General features: G+C 39.4%; 2 protein-coding genes across 5 annotated transcripts in view; one reads left to right on the forward strand and one right to left on the reverse strand.

Moving 5' to 3' along the window:
• Positions 1–11,818, forward strand: part of LOC113100959 (unconventional myosin-IXb-like) — a 38,921-nt gene extending 27,103 nt beyond the window's left edge. For 3 of the 4 annotated variants that reach the window (XM_026265441.1, XM_026265443.1, XM_026265442.1), the window contains 26 exons: positions 672–711; positions 1,397–1,513; positions 1,945–2,025; positions 2,212–2,322; positions 2,432–2,551; positions 2,644–2,793; positions 2,893–3,050; positions 3,166–4,131; positions 4,228–4,291; positions 5,664–5,782; positions 6,314–6,420; positions 6,499–6,677; positions 6,826–6,933; positions 7,115–7,285; positions 7,406–7,447; positions 7,526–7,637; positions 7,718–7,791; positions 7,880–8,072; positions 8,231–8,359; positions 8,427–8,532; positions 8,622–8,753; positions 8,845–8,968; positions 9,182–9,229; positions 9,931–10,046; positions 10,121–10,248; positions 10,579–11,818. In XM_026265441.1, coding sequence (XP_026121226.1) covers positions 672–711; positions 1,397–1,513; positions 1,945–2,025; positions 2,212–2,322; positions 2,432–2,551; positions 2,644–2,793; positions 2,893–3,050; positions 3,166–4,131; positions 4,228–4,291; positions 5,664–5,782; positions 6,314–6,420; positions 6,499–6,677; positions 6,826–6,933; positions 7,115–7,285; positions 7,406–7,447; positions 7,526–7,637; positions 7,718–7,791; positions 7,880–8,072; positions 8,231–8,359; positions 8,427–8,532; positions 8,622–8,753; positions 8,845–8,968; positions 9,182–9,229; positions 9,931–10,046; positions 10,121–10,248; positions 10,579–11,003 — 4,120 coding nt within the window. In that variant the 3' untranslated portion in view covers positions 11,004–11,818. The remainder of the gene's footprint in view (positions 1–671; positions 712–1,396; positions 1,514–1,944; positions 2,026–2,211; positions 2,323–2,431; positions 2,552–2,643; positions 2,794–2,892; positions 3,051–3,165; positions 4,132–4,227; positions 4,292–5,663; positions 5,783–6,313; positions 6,421–6,498; positions 6,678–6,825; positions 6,934–7,114; positions 7,286–7,405; positions 7,448–7,525; positions 7,638–7,717; positions 7,792–7,879; positions 8,073–8,230; positions 8,360–8,426; positions 8,533–8,621; positions 8,754–8,844; positions 8,969–9,181; positions 9,230–9,930; positions 10,047–10,120; positions 10,249–10,578) is intronic. The other variant, XM_026265444.1, reaches the window with a different exon arrangement.
• A 3,261-nt stretch (positions 11,819–15,079) lies between these two features.
• On the reverse strand, positions 15,080–19,568 carry LOC113100976 (uncharacterized). The gene is made up of 8 exons (XM_026265468.1): positions 19,391–19,568; positions 18,395–18,736; positions 18,026–18,307; positions 17,806–17,925; positions 17,682–17,717; positions 17,442–17,474; positions 15,530–15,879; positions 15,080–15,355 (listed from the first exon to the last, which is right to left on the reverse strand). Exons 1-8 carry the CDS (start codon positions 19,431–19,433, stop codon positions 15,296–15,298), a joined length of 1,266 nt encoding a protein of 421 aa, XP_026121253.1. The 5' UTR covers positions 19,434–19,568; the 3' UTR covers positions 15,080–15,295.
• Positions 19,569–19,923: the final 355 nt, after the last annotated feature.

Genomic DNA, 19,923 nt, shown 5'->3' on the forward strand with positions numbered 1-19,923 from the left:
CCTGTGATTTACTGTTTAACCCCAACCGCCCTTTTAACCCTGCACTAATAATATCCATCTAACAAGTATGCCTGTTATTTTTAGACGGCGCCCCAGTGGTGTATGTTAGAGGAATGCAGAGTTTATGAGCTGAAGGGAGTGTGATCTTCATTAGCGCGTGCACTTGGAATGGTATCCATATGCTAACAAGCTGCATGAACTTATGAGACCAACCCATTGAGTCTGTAATGTTTTATGAGCTTCAGAATCATGGCTTATATAGACCACAGACATCCAATAAACTTGTCATCTCATAACTGTCATGCACCCTAAAGTAGGAATGCCATAGATTAGTTCCGTCAATAAAAATCATTCCACCCTTCCATTGTGTTTTTATCTCCCCCGAAACCATCTTCTCTGTTATGGTGTCTGCATGCTAGATTTAACCCCAGAGAACTCTGGGAATCCATGCATCTCAATGGAGATGTTAGAAACGAATGTAGGCCCAGCTTTTTCCACACCATTCCGTAAACAAATCTTTTGCGGTGTTCTCCGTAAAATGCTTTTCAGTTGCACAGGTTTCCTTACTCACACCGCACAAGCCAAAGCATGACTCACTCTGCTAACACGTCGTATCCCTTCGCTTCTTGTCTCAACAAACCATCAACCCTCCTCTTCCTCCTTCCCTACAGGAAAAACAAGAACCCCAAGACCAGGCAACTCATTCCCAAGGTAAAGCTCTCTCTTGCTGAAATGACCTAACGGCATATTTCAGTGAATGCTGTCTAGGGGTTTGTTTGACTTTCAAGATCCTGCTTACGGCATTTGTAGCATCAGTTTGTTATTTTTAACGTCAACATGGTCAAGATAGTTGGGTTAGAAGATGCAAATCAAACCTGCCTTTGCAAAAATGTTGGCATGCAAACAGAAACCCATAGCCTACTCTGCAAACTTTTTAAAAACCCAAAGATAGCTATATTTAGAAATCTTGTGTCCTGCTTAAACACTGTGCAATTGTAGGCCAGATTTGATCTTGTTGTGTTAATATAGAATTGCCTCCATAAAAGCATGTAACCAGCGTAATTTGAACAATGACAGTTGTTCAGTAATATCTTGGGTAATAGCAACATTGAGGCAGCCCCCCCCCCCCCCCAAGAAAAATCACTAACTGCACTTTTAACTTGTTAAGCATTTGCAGCACAGCAGGTACATTTCCATCACCATTGGTGAAAGTGTTAAGTTTAGCCACGATTGTTTATGACTTTCCGTCACATGTGTGAGGCTGGGGAAATGTTTTGAAGACTCTACTGCTGTAGCTCTGGCTGGAATGAGATTTTCCATGTCGTCATGTACCCATGGCATTCATATGAGTCTTCTATGTGAGAGATTGACTTTCTGTTTTTGTGTGTTTGGGCAGAACCTGTTGGACACTCGCTCGCTGAAATATGTAGTGGGCCTCCATGACCGCACCACCAAGTCTTTACTTCATCTGCACAAGAAGAAGCGTCCTCCCAGCATCAGTGCCCAGTTTCAAGTAAAAAACAAAACAAAAAAATTGTATTAGATTAGCATGGCTGTCTGAGCCAATTTGGTGGTTCTGATTAAAAACAGATGCTCTGTTCCAGAACCCAGTGGAGGCATTGTCAAGCATCATAATCACTAAGCTGTTCCAAAAGATACATTTCATTTAATCTAGTTCATCAAGTATATTTCTTTCAGTGCTTAAAGTAAAATCTAAATAGAAAAAGATTATTTTAGTCAGTATGTTTTCATTTTATTTGTTTTTTTGTTTGTTTTTTTTGTGGCAAAAAAACTATTGTAGCATGTGCTCTGCATGAGAAGAGCTATTTGTGCAGCAGAATAGAAGACCGCTGCTTTTATAAGCAGTAGACTGAAAGGAATAACAGAAATCTGACTAGGTTTTGGATTTAAGATTTGGGTTTAAGATCTTTCTTCATATTGCAGACATCTCTTAGTAAGCTCCTGGAAACACTGGGGAAGGCGGAGCCATTCTTCATCCGATGCCTCCGCTCTAATGCTGAGAAGGTGCAAATAAAACGGCCTTGTTCACCTTATTCAAGTTGATCTTGATTTTAACCATCAATCTTTATTTATTTTCATGTATATTCTTAGTCTTATTTTGAACGGTTCATCTGTGCGCAAAATCCTTTTTAAAATCCAATTAATACATTTGTCTTTTTTATTTTTTTTATTTTTTTATTTGGCATTCAGAAGGAAATGTGTTTTGATGAGGCACTCATTGTGCAGCAGCTGCGGTACACAGGCATGTTGGAAACAGTGCGCATCAGACGTTCAGGTTATGGAGCCAAATACACCTTTCAGGTAACCCATATAATTGACCTAGCGATTAGAACAAACCTATAAACCTAAAAATGTAAAGTATATAACTTGCTTGTCCGAAAAAAACCAAAGCTGGTTTTCTGTATTACAGGAGTTTACTGAGCAGTTTCGTGTGTTACTACCAAAGAATTCTGCGTCTCTGGAGGATATATCATCTTTATTGCACAGGCTTGGCTTTGACCACACTACCTACCAGATTGGAAAAACCAAGGTAAGCATTTTTCCTTGGAACCTTAAAGGGTTTAATTGACAACTAGTTTTGGAATTTTAACAATAATGTCTGGCATTGTTTCTTTTCTACAGGTGTATCTCAAAGAGCTCGAAAGACAGAAGCTTCAGGACATCCTCCACAAGGATGTTATGCGCAAAATCATTTTCTTGCAGCACTGGTTTAGAGCTAAAATAGAGAGGATGGATTTTATTAGAATGAGAGAGGCAGCCATCTTGATCCAGGTATATCAATATCGGTTTTATGTTTGTGCAGTATTCTTGCAGTTGTCTTGTGTTTAGCCTGTCTGCACTTGTCTGAAATTTGATTGGCTTTGTCTGCAGCGCTCATGGCGTAGGTTCCGCAAAGAGAAGTTCTACCAAGCGGCAGTTTTGATCCAATCAGCATGGCGAGGTTCCAAACAGAGAGCTGGATATCAAAAAACACGAGCATCCATCACAAAGATGCAGGCACTTGCAAGAGGGCATTCGGCTCGCAAACGGTATAGACCTCAAGACAAGTCAACACTAATTTGAAATTAAATGTATTTACTTTCTTAATACACATTCTTAGCTTATCGAGAATGATTTAGTAAGTCTTGGATTTGGACTTGTTAGGTACTACTCACTAAAGGAAGAAAAGAGGAAAAGAGATGAAGAGGAAGCTTGCCGAAAAAAAGAGGAGGAGGAAGCAGCACAACGAGCTAAAGAAGCAGAAGAGGCAGCTAGGCAAGCTAAAAAGGAAGAAGAGGCAGCCAGGCATGCCAGAGAGGAACAGGAAGCAGCTAGAAGACAGAAAGAGCAAGAGACTCTACTACAACAACCACTGGCACCAGGCAAGCAGTCCAACAATGTGGAGACACTAGTGCTGGAGCGCAGTAAGGCTCCTGTGGATGTTGAGATTGGAAGTAAGGGCACGGCCCAAGTTGATGTCTCAAAAGACCGAAGTAATTCTGAGATAGTTCCACAAGTGGAGGCTGGTCCTCCTGAGGTTAAAGAACACCAGAAGCAAAAGGAAAATGAATCTTCTGCACATCCCAGGGAGGAAGGTACACAAACTAAACCTACGTCTCTTGAAATCCCAAGTGGACAAAGCCAAAACAGAGCTCCTCCGCTCGCCAAGCTGCCAGTATCCAGAAGTCAGGAGAAACGGGAGCTTAGGAGACAACGTGGCCTAGAGCACAGCCAGAGAGAAAGTGAGAGAGCAGCATTAGCTGGAAAAGACAATACTTTCTTCGAGAGCAAAACTCTAGAGAGACCAGGGAAAGTAGACAGCAAGTTGAAGGAGCGATCTGACAGCAAAGAGTTGGATCAGTACACCTTTGTGGCTTGGAAAGTAGACAAGGTGAAGAAGGATGCCAAAGATGTCCCACCTGAACTTGTTCGACCTTCCACCTTACCCTTGGATATCCCTAATTCAGGACCTGAAAGAAATGGTTACACAGACCCGTCCATCACCGCTCAACCTGCTCTCGCCAAAGAAGAGGACAACAGGAAAAAAGAACCAACAAGAAGCAGCACTCAGCCAGAAAACCTCATGGCAGGACCCCACAGTCAGGAGGACAGGAACATCAAAACTCTCCAGTATGGTTTCTCATCTTCTCCTTCCTGTATATCTTTCTTCATCTCCTTTATTAAGATTCTGACAATATCTTCAATCTGGTTTTCCCAATTTTACAGGAATCGCGGGATCTCTATGTCACTAGACGATGTGTCCAAAATAGGCTTGGGCGGTTCATCACAGGTAATGTTGACTTGATTTAACTAGGTAACACGATGATGATACATGAAGAAATATATCGATTTCTGTGCCTTGAAGTTTATGTTTGACTAGATAAAGGGGTCATATGACGTTGATAAAAATAATTTTATGCTATTTTGTGTATTTGGTGTAATGTGTGGTTTAAGGTAAAAAAAAAACATTATTTTCCACATTCTGTACATTATTGTTTCTCCTCTATGCCCAACCTTTTCTGAAATGTGTCGATTTTTACAAAGCTCATCCTTCTGAAAAGCGATATGTGCTCTGATTGGTCGGTTATCTAGTGTGTTCTGATTGGACGAATACCTCAAGCGTGTGACGGAAATGTTATTGCCATTTTAGTAAGGCATGGCTGAGTTTTCAATTTTATCAAGAATATCGTTTTGGGTTTGAGACTTTAATCTTTGCGACTTTGCGGATCTTCTGAATGCACGAACACTTAACACTCCGAAGACAAAGGTAAACATGAAGTCGCATCATATGACCCCTTAATTTCCACTTCAAGCTTCCCATTTGTATGCAACCAGACAATCATTACATTTGGTTATTTAGTATTATAATTTAAACATTCGCTTGAGTTTAAGTGATCATGCTTCTCTGGCTGATTCAGGGCAAAGCTCGTCAAAGACGCAGGCCAAGGCTCGCCCTTGCACGTATATGTTTGCCCATTAAAAGTGTTGAAATGGAGGATGCAGAGTACTGGACTTATCCTCTTCCCCCCATGAGTCCATTAGAGGTGGTATATTACAGCCTGAAATTAGATGTTGTCCTGTGATCTGTGGTGTGGGGGCTGCTGGTGGATTAACCAAATGGAGTCCTGGTGGATTAACTTGTGCTAAGGAAAAATAAATTATACTGGTGCGGAGTGAAGGCCTTAAGTCTGTTTGTTATCCAGTATGCGGTTTTCAGACACTTTATCAAAATTTCAGATACTGTGCTGCACTGACCTATTGCCATGGCAACACAGTAGAGCTTTCTCTGATTGGCTAAACTTCCTGGAATTGAAGCTCAATGGCCTGTAAAACTGGATTTACAGGATAACAAACTAAAATCTCAAAATGCCATGGCAGACAATTTCAGACTCTGGACTTTTCAACTGTTCTTTACTCTTTTTCAAGTAAATAATCATCACACTTTTTAATTACTCCGTTTGGGATAAATAAAGTGAAGCATTGACCCACTTCAGCTTCCTTTTAAGGTGTTACCTACACAGGAAGAAGGAACTTTCTCCTTGACCATGTGACAGGCTACTCATTATGCCATTATCTAATCAGCGGAAATGGTTATGTTCCTGTACACTAAACTGTGCTGCATAAAATTAAGACATTTGCTGTGCTCATACATTCTTGTGTAGAAGCAGCCCAGCACTGAGGGTGGCACTGATAAAGCAAAGGCCAGCACACTGAAGGAAAAAGCTCATGACAGCCAAAGCCTGCAAGATGTGCCACCTGTCCAGCCATCGACCCCAGAGAGGTACTATCCCACCATACCAGTATTACCAGTTTAACTATCTTCTGGTGTTGTTAAACCGTTGCTTGTCCTAGACAGAACAGATTGTAGATTAAAGCAGTTTACTCTAACATCCTCTACAGCAGAGAGAATGTTAAAATGTTGAGAATGTTATGTTAAATGCATTGTGTTATGACTTCCTTGTTTTTATGTCTGTGAAGTTGAGCATAGCTACAAATTAACTTTCACATGTTTCATGTCTTTGCTTTATCTGAAAGACTTTCTTTCTCATCCAAAAAATCTTATCTGTATTAGAATGTGGTCACACAGGAAATCTGACTCATTGGTACTCATGGGAAAATATGGCCTGTGATTTACCTCAGCAGTGCTGACTCATACGTCCGACTCCTGGCATAGTTTACAGATTCCCTTATATAGATGCACAGCATCTGCAATGAGAAAAGGGCGAATCCTGAAATTCCGTAGTCTGTGAAAGTTTGCCATCTCAATGTTGCTACAACTAACTTTATGCAATGGTGCATTTTTGTTCAACAGGACAACAGGGTTTTTCAGAAAGATTCTGAAGAAGCGTCCACATAAAGAAGCTCAGACCCCGGAAGATGGAGACCTGAGCCTAGCTTCCTTTTTGGATCAAAAAGAAGGTACACACTGCAGAGACCGCATGTGATTCTTTTAAATTGTCATACTTTTATTCCATTAATGTTTTTGTTTTTTTATAGCAACTTCTCCATCACGCTCGCACAATTCAAAACCTAATGCGAGTCGACCCACTCGGACGGCCAGCATCAATATCAGTCACTCAGCAACTCGGGCCTCTGAGCGGTGCAACTCCTCGCTCAACCGTGTGATCACCAATTCGAATGAGCTACGCCATCTTGATGAGTTCCTAGGCAATCAGGTCTAAAGAATAGATAGGAATGGAAGATGTTGATTGTGTGGTTATGCATAATAGTGCAATCAATTGATGAGTGATTGAAGACTGTTAAGTCGTGTTTATAATGTATACAATTTCTGAAAAGCTTTATTCTTTCTCTTCTGTGGTGTAGGTGAATGATCTGCGTTCAAGGGGAAAGCAGCTTTCAGGAACAGAGCACATCTTCATTACCGCCACGATGCAGTTCAGAGAAAACATCAAGGGGATGTACTCATTCTCTGTGAGTAGAGCTAATACAACACTCCCTAAAACTACAACCCAAACACTACAGTATATACCAAATATGCCATGACCTATCTATGATGCCACTACACCAATTTGTTGGTTTGCTAGGTCAATATGTATTATGGGTATTAAAAGAAACTTGTAGTTCATGTTATTCATTTCTTCTTCACCAACAGAAACCACAAATTGGGTACGAGGCTTTGATGAAGAGCTACCACAATAAAGTGATCAATCTAGCTGGAGAAAAGCAGAAAGGTGAGGTGCCACTGGTGGTCAATCTCTTCCAGTCAGTTCTGGACGGCTTCATCAGAGCGGAGATCAAAAAAGAAGAGGCCGAACCAGCCAAGGTGAAAGTTCATGCATGCCCTGTTACCCTCTAGACTTTCATTAGCTGATTTAAATGGAAGTTATTTATCATTTGAATGCATGTTATCCTTTTGACTTACCTCGGATAAAATCTGTCTCAGCCCCCCAAAGGTCGGAAGATGAGAAGGAAGAAGGACAAGGGCGTAAGTATCCTTTCATCCTTTCATATTGACACTGCTTTGTGAATTGTGAAGGAATGTAAACATCTTGTCTGAATTTAGTTGGAGAATCCATTGGACCATGTGTTTACGAACTACCAAGTCAACATTATGCAGTCTTGTGATCAGTGCACGTCCTACATCTGGGGCATGGAGAAGGCCTACATGTGCAGTTGTGAGTATCTCTGATACATGCCCTATGGATTTGCTTCATTCAGGCTGAGAACATTGTATGATGAATTCCTTCTGTTTCAGATTGCAAAATGGTTTGCCATAAGAAGTGCATTTGTAAAATCGCCATAGACTGCTCTACTTTCTGCTCTAAAAAGGTAAGAATCCAATCTTCTAAGCAGTTTGGAGAAGCAGTCATTTCGAAATCTTGTTCAATTGGTCGACCTTTGTGTGCTGTGGGTCTAGTGTGATGATGAGCCAGGATCACAACACTTTGGTGTTCGTGTGGGCCACCTGGTCAACAACAAGACCCCTGTGCCAATCGTTCTGGAGATAATGATGGAACACGTGGAAATGAATGGCCTGTACACAGAGGGCATTTACAGGAAGTCCGGCTCAGCCAATCGCATGAAGGAGCTACACCAGCTGTTGGAAACAGGTGAGCTATCATGGATGGTACCAGAATTCATTGGCACACTGGGAAGACGACCTCTCTGTAGTCTCACGCAGTCATATTTGGACTTTTTTGTAGCTTATCCTGCCCACTCTTGATAACTTTATTAAATAACCCTGTTTAATGACTGCATGTTTGTGTAGGCCCAGAGAACGTTTGTCTTGAGGATCACCCAATCCATGCCGTAACTGGCCTGGTCAAACAGTGGTTAAGGGAGTTGCCTGAACCTCTCATGACCTTCACGCACTACAACGACTTCCTCCGTGCAATAGGTTGGTCCCCACAACACCCTTTTGGTAGCCCTTAGACATGCTGTAACTCTTTTGTTGTCCCTCATAGAACTGCCTGAAAAGCAAGAACAATTGCAAGCCATTTACAGAGTTTTGGAACAGCTTCCGGCTGCCAACTTCAACACCTTGGAGAGACTCGTTTTCCATCTTGTCAGGTACAGATGACTACATGCAGTCGAACAAATTCTGTTAGTGCAAAAACCATGTAGCTAGCCATCAAGTTAACGATCTGGTGTCATTTCAGGGTTGCAAAGGAGGAGAAGAGTAATCGGATGACGCCAAACTCTCTAGCCATTGTTTTTGCCCCCTGCATCCTCCGTTGTCCGGACAGCGCTGACCCACTCATGAGCATGAAAGACGTCGCCAAAACCACCACGTAAGGACTTCATATCCACATTGCAAATTAGAGAGTGTTGTTAAGAACAATGTGAATGAAGTCAAAAGACTTAACCTTTACCTTTCCTCAGTTGTGTGGAGATGATACTAAACGAACAAATCCGGAAATACAATGAGAAAATGGAGGAGATCGAGCAGCTGGAATACGCTGAGGCACTGGCAGTCAATCAGCTCAAGCTTAAAAGACGAAACACGGTACACATGACTTACCTGTCCTAGCAGGATGTCTTCTAGTATTGCTGTATCATTATTTGAAAGTGGTTTGTCTCCTGACGCCTGTGGAAAAACGTCTATATTTCGCCCCCTGAACAATCACTTTTTCCAACAGTCTGCAACCTTCCATAAGGCTCCTACAGAGAGTAATTTTCGCAACACTTTTTTGCTTCTCGTTTTTATGTCTTTATGTAGAGCTGGAATTTACCTCTCAGGTTTATCACTCCTTACAAAGAAGTGGCGGTACGTATGACCCTGTGGTGTTGTGAAGCCCAGTGGTTTGGCATGTTCATGCATCCTGTGTGCATGCCTCACCAATACTAACTCAAACCACTGCATGTGTTAGTGTTAGTTTAGATCTGTAGACAAGGGTGTCGGGTGGATGTCGGTGTAGATGTGTGCTGGTTTTGGTTGGGCATTGCAGTGAATGGCATGAATTTCAAAGCTACGCAAAGTAAACTGCTGAAGATTACACTATAGGGGGATTCTGTAATGTTTCTTGTTTGTATAAATGCAGACAATAATGCAGAAAGATAAGCAGTCAGGTTTGACTGTTAATCTTTGTTTTTGGTTTCTACAAACCTTTGAAACTCATGCCATTATAACTTAGAGACTTTTTTAATTGTGTTTAGTTCCACAATATAATATAACATCCATCCAAGTGGTTGAAATTCTCTCCCAGTAGACCTTTTCTCTTTCTCCAGATTGACTCACCTTTGAAACATCTCTAGCACTCCTCATTTTCAATCCACAAGGGATTGTTTTTCCCCCCTACTAACCAAATGGGCACAGACTTGAGTCCAGTGAAAATACTTAGTACTGTAGTCCCTTTACTGAAGAACCTCCTGTCTTTATGTGCTTCCTTTTTTTATGGCAACATGGGGAAAAGCATGGATTCATCTGTCTTTATCTCCAGTTGAAGATTGTGTCTGTCTGAACTCTAGATCCGGGAGACGCCAGGTTCCGACCTTTGTGCTGTACCTGAGGATGAGCCCCTGGATTCAGATACAGAAGCTGAGCGAAGCCTGATGGAGCGGATCAAGTCCATCAAGCAAGAAAAGTATGTAAATGTAGAAGTAGTCTCGGGACCACATTGCATGACTCTTGAACGTCTTTTTCTGGTTTATGTTGCAGAGAGGACCTTGCCTGCAGGCTACCAGAACTAGAACAGCCCGGTTCTGACCAGGAGAACCTGGACTCGGAGGCATCTGTCAGCTCTGAGAGCCTGTTGGATGAGCGAGCAGTCTGTTCGGACACGGAAGGTCAGTATTAAGGTACAGACTCTCTTTGTTTCTGACCAGTCCTTTGGTTTTCCTCTGCAGTAGTCACCCATGTGTGGGTCCTGTCCTTGTTGTGTGTGGCGCAGGTCTGGACGGGATGCTCCTGGCACATTTAAAGAGGGTGGCGGTGCCATCCGCTCTGTAGCAGGTTGTGATCTCATCTAACCCAAGTGTTTTTATGTGCATGTTTGCGTTGATGGAATAAGACGCTGCATGTTGACTCTCTTTTATGACTGTTGGTGGCATATCTTGGGTTCTGCTCTGGGCTTTCTTCTACTTTGGGGGTTGATTGGTTCTCTTTCCCTGTTGTAGGACAAACAATCGTAATCCCAAGATTATCCAAACCAGCTTGCCTTCCTAAGTCTGTCACCCTGGCCCAAGGAGGCAGCACATGGGCTGACGCCTCCTCTCTTCCTTCACTGTCTTCTCCCAGGCTTCAGCTCCAGCGTCGCTGTCCTGTCATACCCCAAACGGTCAAGCTGCCCCCAGGAGTCTTGTGCCACCCGGCTGTACAGTCCCTCCCTCCCCGCAAAGCCCGGTCCCTCACCCTCGTCCAGCGGCGCGAGCAACCGGGCCGCCGCAAAGACAGCATCCAGTCCCTCTACATCGCCGCTGGAGTAGATCTCCTCTTCCCGCCTTCACCTGCAGCCTCAGACACCGCCAGCGCACAGGAGCTCCAGACCTCCTCACGACGTTTCTCAGACCCAGACATTGCTTTCGTAAAGGACGAGGTTTGAGTTGCAAAGTGGCATGCTCTCGAAAGAGCAATTTGATTTTATTGACGTCATTGGCGCGGACTACTTGCCCCGGTCATAGTGACTGATAAAAGAGAATGGTCTCACCTAGCACTTTTCCATACTAATAATATATTGGATTTTTAAAGATACTTTTTTTAAGACTCAGATTTGGGCGGCATATAGGCATTGACATGCATCAATGCTTTGCTTTTTTTTAACAGTCTTGCACCTTTGTGTCTTTTTAACGAAGATGAAAACTAATTCAACCATGACGAGTGATCCCTTGATGGTGTTTTGTGGATGGATTTATTCATACACCCAAAGCTTTGTTCATCTTAAATGGACTTTTAAGTTGTAGATCCTACTTCAATTCCTGCACAAGAACTCAATGGACAAGGTTTGACTAGAAGGGGGAAGGATGCAGCACTAGCCACTTTCCTCTCGGACCAGAATGCCATAACCGAATGCAATTTTACATCATAACTCAGAACTTTTTCTTTTTTTCATTTTGGTAAACGATATGACACTTTGGATCTGCGTGGATGTCTGTTCAGAATAGCTTTGTGTAGGACAGTTATTGGCCAAGCCATTGTGTTGAATACTAAAGTCAAGAGTTACGAGTGTTGTTGATTGTTGAATGAAAAGTATGGAACGAATGCCGGCTGGATGTCTATGATGTAAATTACATTTTGCATCATGAGGACCGTATGTGCCTACTAGTATCGCTGTTTTTGAGTCCTCAGTGACGTTTTTTGCATTTAATGGAGAAATGAAACTAATTATTTTCCTACAATACAGTTTGTACTTGCCGCAAACCTGTGTGCTTTTCCTGTTTCTTACCCAGAATTCTTTGTAGCTTCCTTTTTCTCCAGAGGTACCACCGACCATCTATTCTTGCTGCTCCTGTCCTACACAATCCTTAACATCACCTTTAAATGAATGAGGACAGAACATCAGTTAATGAACACACAAATTATTAATTCATTATACCTTTCGTATAAATTAAAACATACTCATTTTTAATGCATTATTTAGTTTGAGTTCATCAAAGAGCTGCAGATTGGTGGGTTGGTGAGTAATATTATAAACATTCCTGTTGTCATTGTGTCTCCAGTGGACTGTCTGTGGTTTTTCAAGTTCAATACGTCCGTGACTGCACTTCAAGATGACCGTCTTCTCCAATGCCTCCAACTACGTGATTCAAAGAGGCTAGAAAACATGACTTTTCTTAGTTACAGAACTTTAATTATTGACTATTATTCTGTCAGCTTAGAGGAAAAGGCAAGCTTATTTATTTTCAAAAAATCCCCACGTTATGCTATTTCATTTTAAAAATGTCAGTCCGAAAAACAACTAATTTCTTGAATGTGTAAACATACTTGATTCTGATATGTCACCAGCCGAAAAACCCTTCCAAATCTCGAGTAGCCTACATCTAACCGAAAATGAACACTGAGAAACAGTAATATATTACACTTAATGTGCTGTTTAAATGGATGAAGTCTGTACATGTTGTAGTCTGCTGTTGCTGTATGATAATGATGAGCTGTTAAAAAAAAAAAACATGTCATCTCTCTGCTTAGACAAACTGGGTTTTAAAAAAAATCGACTCTTGATTCTCTGCTGGGGGAGACTTTGTTGTTTCGCCTCCTCTCGTAGGAGGAGCGATAAAGTAATGGCTAGGCCTACAAATAACTCAATAGGTGCACATCATCTAAATAACATGAAGTCTAATATACTAACATTACAACTAAATAACTTTGCTTTTCTCACAAAAGTTTCTGAAGTTAGAAATACCCAGAAGACAATGCGTTTACCTTGAACTGAAAGAAGCTGATCCATTTCTTCACATGGCATGTGAAAACTTATGTTTAGAGGAATGGTTATGTTAATTTTATTCATTATTCTTTCTTTTTTCCCCCTTTTTTTTAGGGATATCAATGCATGGTCAAATCATTTTTGAAGGACAATTTGACTGCAGTTCAGTCATAATCTTGAAAACCCCCAGCATGCATTTCTTTAAAAAGAATGTTCTCTTTTAAACATAGGAAGAACCAAAAACATATTTTTGAATTTAAAAATATATTTATTTTATTTACAAGTGTGTAGTAATATATATATATATATATATTTAGTTGTAGAAATAAAGCTGTACACATTTTTTTATATTTATACACCCCCCCCCCCACATACACACAAATTATTCCAAAATAGTGTTATCAAACAAAGACAGTAAATGCAAATTAAATTACACTGATTTTCTTCTTAGATGTGTGTATATATATATAGAGAGATATCTATCTATATCTAGAGAGATATCTAGATATAGATCTATAAATGTAGTTATATCTAGATCTATGTCTAAATATAGTTTTAGATCTAGTTATATCTAGATATAGTTCTAGATCTAGTTATATCTAGATATAGTTCTAGATCTAGTTCTAAATTTATATCTAGTTCTAGATCTAGTTATATCTAGATATAGTTCTAGATCTAGTTATATCTAGTTCTAGATCTAGTTATATCTAGTTCTAGATCTATATCTAGTTCTATGTCTAGATATAGTTTTAGATCTAGTTATATCTAGATCTAGTTCTAGATCTAGTTCTAATATAGATCTAGTTATATCTAGTTCTAGATCTAGTTATATCTAGATCTAGTTCTAGATCTATATCTAGATCTAGTTCTATGTCTAGATATAGTTTTAGATCTAGTTATATCTAGATATAGTTCTAGATCTAGTTATATCTAGATATAGTTCTAGATCTAGTTCTAAATTTATATCTAGTTCTAGATCTAGTTATATCTAGATATAGTTCTAGATCTAGTTATATCTAGTTCTAGATCTATATCTAGTTCTAGATCTATATCTAGTTCTAGATCTATATCTAGTTCTATGTCTAGATATAGTTTTAGATCTAGTTATATCTAGTTCTAGATCTAATATAGATCTAGTTATATCTAGTTCTAGATCTAGTTCTATGTCTAGATATAGTTTTAGATCTAGTTATATCTAGATATAGTTCTAGATCTAGTTAAATCTAGATCTAGTTCTAGATCTAGTTCTAAATATAGATCTAGTTATATCTAGTTCTAGTTCTAGTTATATCTAGATATCTCTAGGTCTAGATTAGGGCTGGGACAACGCGTCAAATTCATCGATGATGTCAACGCAAAATATGCCCATCGATTCGTCGACCTGTTTTTATTGCTCTAAAAATGTTTGCAAAACTTTTACCTTATGTGCGCTGAATATACGCGATGGCCGGATCAACATTCTGTCCAACGTTAAATAACCAATCCATGGGTTTTTCTGCATTGATCTTTTTTTTTTTTTTGGCGGCTGTCAAAGCCTTATTTGATCAGTGAGTGAGGCCGGTGACACACTGGCTGCGTGGCGTCTCTGCTGCGTGCCAGAAGCGTGGGGGCTGCTTCGCGTTTTCTGTGTCTTTACACTCCAGAAGCGTGAAATATAGGCGTCGGTTCTATTTCTAGCATGCACGCGTTTTCCGCGCGGCTCGAGCCGACACCCGTCTCACGCAGGCAGTCTGCATGCTCTAACCTGTTAACATGGGAGCCGAATTAAAAACAGACACGCCACGCAGCTGAGACGCTTGCACCACGCATCCAGTGTGTCGCCGGCCTGATGTAGAATAGAATGACTGCTATGCCTGACAGGGCGCGTACGAGAGAGAACCCCGGCTGTGCGCGCACACTCACAGTCTTCAAGCAACACAAGCGCTTCTTGCTCTCTCCCTTGTGCATATTAATCAAAATCATTAAACACGACAGAAAAAGGGCGGAACGCCAAAGTTTCACATGGAGCATTCAGAGATTTTTTTTTTCTCCGTGACAGGCTGCTGGCTCCCACTGTTAATTTTATTTATTTATTTTTTTGGTAAAGCACTCTCTGTATTATCTTAAAGCCCTCAAGTTTACATTGGTTACTGTATTCTTTCAATTGCTCTAAACAAGTATTTTGGGTGACCTTTTTTATTGAATGCTTGAAAAATGCATCGAAAAAATTATCGCTAGATTAATCGTTTAAAAATAATAGTTTATCCCAGCCCTAGTCTAGATATCTATCTATCTATCTATCTATCTATCTATCTATCTATCTATCTATCTATATATATAAATCTCTGTATATCTATATATATATCTCTATATCTCTCGCCTATCATTAGAGTGTTTTGTGTTTAGGGATGTAGGGGGTGTTTATTGATTTTGGCAGTTGAACTGCATGTGGATGCGATTTCAGTCTTCATACACGGGAAGGTCATCGGTTGTAATCAAGGGCAGGTTTGTCTCCTCTGAAAAGAGCTTAGTGTCCGTTCTCTTCTCATTAGATCCTGTAACAAAAGAAGCATAGAAGGTAAAAATAGTGTTTAAATGTTCCCATCAATCCAAAATGTCATTAGTTTCCCAATACAGTGATGAATAACTATTCACAATGAATTAAGCCACACTGACAAAGACAACTATTTTCATTAACAGCTTCCATTGAAATGACTTGACCTACTCACATGAGCAACAAAATTGAACGTACGAACGACCATCGCTCCTTTTCTGATGATCTGTAGATTATAATATCCGTAATGTTCAGGGGTGATGCTTGAGATGGTCAGAGATCCGGTATTGTAGTCCAGTTTCAACTTGTCTTTGAACATTTCTTCATTACATAGGTATTCCTCGTTGTTGGTTTTATTCAGTCTAGCTATGATAACAAATTTAGCACTATTGGCATCTTTGGAATCAACAAACTTCCACCATATTATGTCAGTTTCCTGTGTTTGAGTCAGATGAGTGTTTAGTTTGACTGAGTGGTCTTCACTCATTTGCACCAAGGTGACGTCATCTTCTTTCAGAAACACACCTGGAGAACAACAGAAACGGACAACATGATTCAACACGCCGGAGTCTCCTCATCTCTCGCTCTATCTATAGACTCTTGAAACGCCTGTCAGTTGTCAATGAAGCTCATCATCCTTGGCTTGAGAAAGACCCAGCAACACCCTCTTTCTCCCACAACTCCTGCCAAACAAGTGCTGATTTGATAGCTGTGCAATGCAGCATTTCACCAAGTCACTCCCTATAGGATAAACCGCTTAGATTGCTTTGGATAAAAGTGTCAGCAAAATGAATGAATGTAGTCTGAAATGTTCAAACCATCTGTATGATTTCTGAACGGAAAAGCGAGACGAATCGGTAAATTACTATCTGCCTGCAGCAGACAAATGCAAGTTAGACGGTGAGATTTAGTTTGCACAGTTATGCTATATCTGGAATGGATAATAATCCAAAAACAGTGGCATTTATAGCAAAGTGTGAACAGTTTTGGAGTTTCCACTTTGTCTCAGTCACACCTTTCACCTGAAGACGGTCTGGAACCAGTTCCTCCTGTTATCTGTTCAGCCTCACACCCAGCTAACACAACTTTACGTTCTGGCAAGTTCCTCTCAAAGTGTTCTTCCAGTAACACGAATAGAATATTCATTCAAAGTTATCTGCTCTTTAGTAGCGTTCAAGAAAAATAAAATGCTAAAAAAAAAAAAAAAAACTGACATTCACAAACTTAATAAAACGTTCAAAAGTTAAATTTGCATAATGTTCGTTACATTATAAAATGGAATGTTTTCTTTTAACATTCTCATAACCAAGAACCTTTATTTTTAAGATTTAAAAGAAAACGCATTTTAAACACTTCAAACGGTTCAGGGAACATTTAAAAAGTAACATTTGCTTAAATGTTTGCTAAATTATAAAATGTAATGTCCCCTTAATGTTTTCCCTAACATTCTCGCAAGAGAAAAAAATATTGGACATTTTAAATCAGGGAACATTCACAAATAAACTTTAGAACGTTCCAGAAAACATTAAAAAGTTACATTTGAATAATGTTTGCTACATGTTAAAATGGAATGTTATCGTAAAGGGATAGTTCACTACAATTTATTTATTTTCCATACGATGTAAGACGGTGTGTACTGCAGCTGTTTTGTTACCAATATTCTTCAAAATATTGACTTTTGTGTTCAACAGAATAGAGAAATGCATATAGGTTCAGAACAGCTTGAGGATGATTAAATATGACTGAATGTTTTATTTTGGGGTAAACTATCCCTTTTATGTTTGAGGCAGCATTCTCATAACAAAGTTTTTTTTAATTATTATTTAAAAAAAGAATTGGAAGTTTTAAACATTCCGAAGATTTTGCCCTGCCATTTTATGCTATTTATTTTCTAATCAGCTTCACAAAAAAACATTCCCAATATGCTTAACTTGACAAGAACCAGAAATAATAACCACATATTATCACACAGTATCTTACCATTTAGCTCCATAGCTAGCAAAGGAACTAAAACAAAATCACAGACTTCATTAAAAAACACTATTTGATCGGTCTAGTAAGGTACACACAGTTGTACTGTAACTTACCGTTTTTTGAATCAATAGACATTTCTCCATTTGCTGAAACAAACACAGATAACAATCCCTGTGAGTGTGTGGATTTATACAAACACGAGAGATTCAGTAATGAAGTATCTTTAACATTCATCACATGACTTAAATTTCATTTTATCATCTATAGCTATAATATGATTACTTAAGCGTGTAATGATGTTTGAGAATAAAGCCACATACGAGTAAGTTCACATACGTTAAATTGAACCTTACCTTTATTTAGCTTGATAAGTTCTGCATTAGGTTTGTCTGTATAAACAATCAGTTATTTTAAATAAACTGATAACTTCATGCACAACTATATTTTGTAATATTTGCTGTAGGTAACACACACTACCTTCGACTTCTTGTGTAGGCGTCTTGTGCTGACAGTAATAATAAATCCCACACAAAACTGCAACCACAGCCAAAGCACCAGCACAAACCAGTGCCACATGAGCTCTGGACAAACCTGGTGCTATAAAGGAAAGACAGAGACGATATTAATGTAGGACTGAGGTGCTAGAACATGACCAGCTGATATCAGCTCTGTGAAAATTAGCTAATTGCTGCCATACCTGGACATGTGTGACAGAGCTGAGTGATGTCCAGATGTTGAGTCTGGTTGCTGATGGGATTGTTGAGCACACAGCTGTAGCTGTTTTTATCCTGATATTCCACCTCCAGAGGTAGAGAGAGACTGATGCTGAGATCAGACACACTGATGCTGGACAATAAACTGTTTCCTTTGTACCAGGAGAGAGTCACATGACCCACATTCACCACTGAACACACCAATGAACAAAATGAAGATGATGAAGAAGAACAGTTTCTGCTGATGACAGGAACAGGAAGAAATGCTGGAAAGCATGAGAGATTAAGGTCTATAATGGATCCACACTGCAATGCAATGAAATCAAGCCGAATGCATCGAGAAAACGACTCACCGGAAACAGCAATGCTGAATTTTTTGGGTGTGACTTCATTTCCATCAAAGATCTGTAGAAATCCATAAACTCCAGTGTGTTCAGTTGAGATGTTTGTGATGGTCAGAGATCCAGTTTGATCGTCCAGCTTCAGTCTGTCTCTGAATCTCCCGTCAAGAACATCCTCATATAATGAGATCTTATTGGAAATTCGGTTTATTTGAGCTATTCGAGTGCTGTCCGATCCAAACGTCCACAGTATCAGATCAGCCTTCTGTATCTCAGTAACATCAGTATATAAAGTGACAGAATCTCCCTCCATCGCTGACACTGACTGTATTTCAACCACAAAACTAAACACGTCTGCAGAACAGAGACTGTTTTAGAGATTTAGTCTAGTCGAAGGGTTAATATTGTACTAATTAATGCAATTTCTTCTCTATTCAGCCTTATAGTGTGGAGAAGAGTGGAGTCCACATTTCAAGGATATTGTGTTTGAATACAATACAATGAATTATTTATTTTTTTATTTTTTACTTAAGCTCCACAAAACAGACCAACAAATTATGTTAATGAGTATAAATAATATCTGTGACCCTGGAGCACAAAGTCTCTGGGGTATATTTGTAGCCAAAAAACATTGTATGGGTCAAAATTATTGATTTTTCTTTTATGCCAAAAATCATTCAGATTAAAAGTAAAGATCATGTTCCATGAAGAACATGAATTTTCGATTAGTAATAAGCATTACTAAGAATTAACTTTTTTTTCAGTATTTAATTTTTTTTAGCACCATCAGATTCCAGATTTTCAGATAGTTGTATCTCCCCTATCCTAACAAACCATACATCAATGGAAAGATTATTTATTCAGCTTTCAGATGACGTATACATCTCAATTTCGTCCTAAAATTGACACTTAAGACAAAAAAGGTTGTGTGGTCCAGGGTCACTTGATATATCACACAGATATTAACATTTTTGTGTTTAATTCTCGAAACCATTTAAATCCACTCACCATCCACGAGCAACAGAACAAAAAATACAACAAAAGTCTCCATATTTCTGAACACGTGAGAGAAAGATCAGTAAAAGTTGTCCATAGTTGTTAAACTGTTCCGTTGAGCGTTCGATCGGTTTCTAAACGAGCTAAACCGCACACGGAGAGATTAGCATAATTACTTTTGCACACGTGATTTTCTCACATTCAACTCTCAGAGTGACGCTTTGACGTGAATGAATGGGTGTGTTAGAAACGACACCAGTAGGTCAAAGTTCAAGGTTTAATTCAAATATCATACTTGCTAATACAGTTAGTCCTAGGTTTACAGAACTTTATAGATGCAACATGATAAATTTCATAAGATAACATTTTTATTATTAAAAATTTAGTTGACAACTGTTTGAAACAGTGCAAGTTTTAGATTGTCCACTAGAGGACAGAAAACGATTAAATATTACTCTTTCGTTTATTTACACTAAACAATATTAAAACGAACACTATAAAAAGTAACAGACATGCAAATAAACCTGCATAACAAACAAGGTCAG

Source organism: Carassius auratus, unplaced genomic scaffold (genome assembly GCF_003368295.1).
Source record: "Carassius auratus strain Wakin unplaced genomic scaffold, ASM336829v1 scaf_tig00217432, whole genome shotgun sequence".
NCBI lineage: Eukaryota > Metazoa > Chordata > Actinopteri > Cypriniformes > Cyprinidae > Carassius > Carassius auratus.

What these genes read in the sequence shown, in the direction of transcription:
- LOC113100976 (XM_026265468.1), bottom strand. Translation starts at nt 19,433, where the DNA reads ATGGAGACTTTTGTTGTATTTTTTGTTCTGTTGCTCGTGGATG. An exon ending in GTCTATTGATTCAAAAAACG is followed by an intron (nt 15,880 to 17,441) that starts GTAAGTTACAGT and finishes GTTGTTCTCCAG; the next exon opens with GTGTGTTTCTGAAAGAAGAT. An exon ending in CGTTCAATTTTGTTGCTCAT is followed by an intron (nt 15,356 to 15,529) that starts GTGAGTAGGTCA and finishes CTTTTGTTACAG; the next exon opens with GATCTAATGAGAAGAGAACG.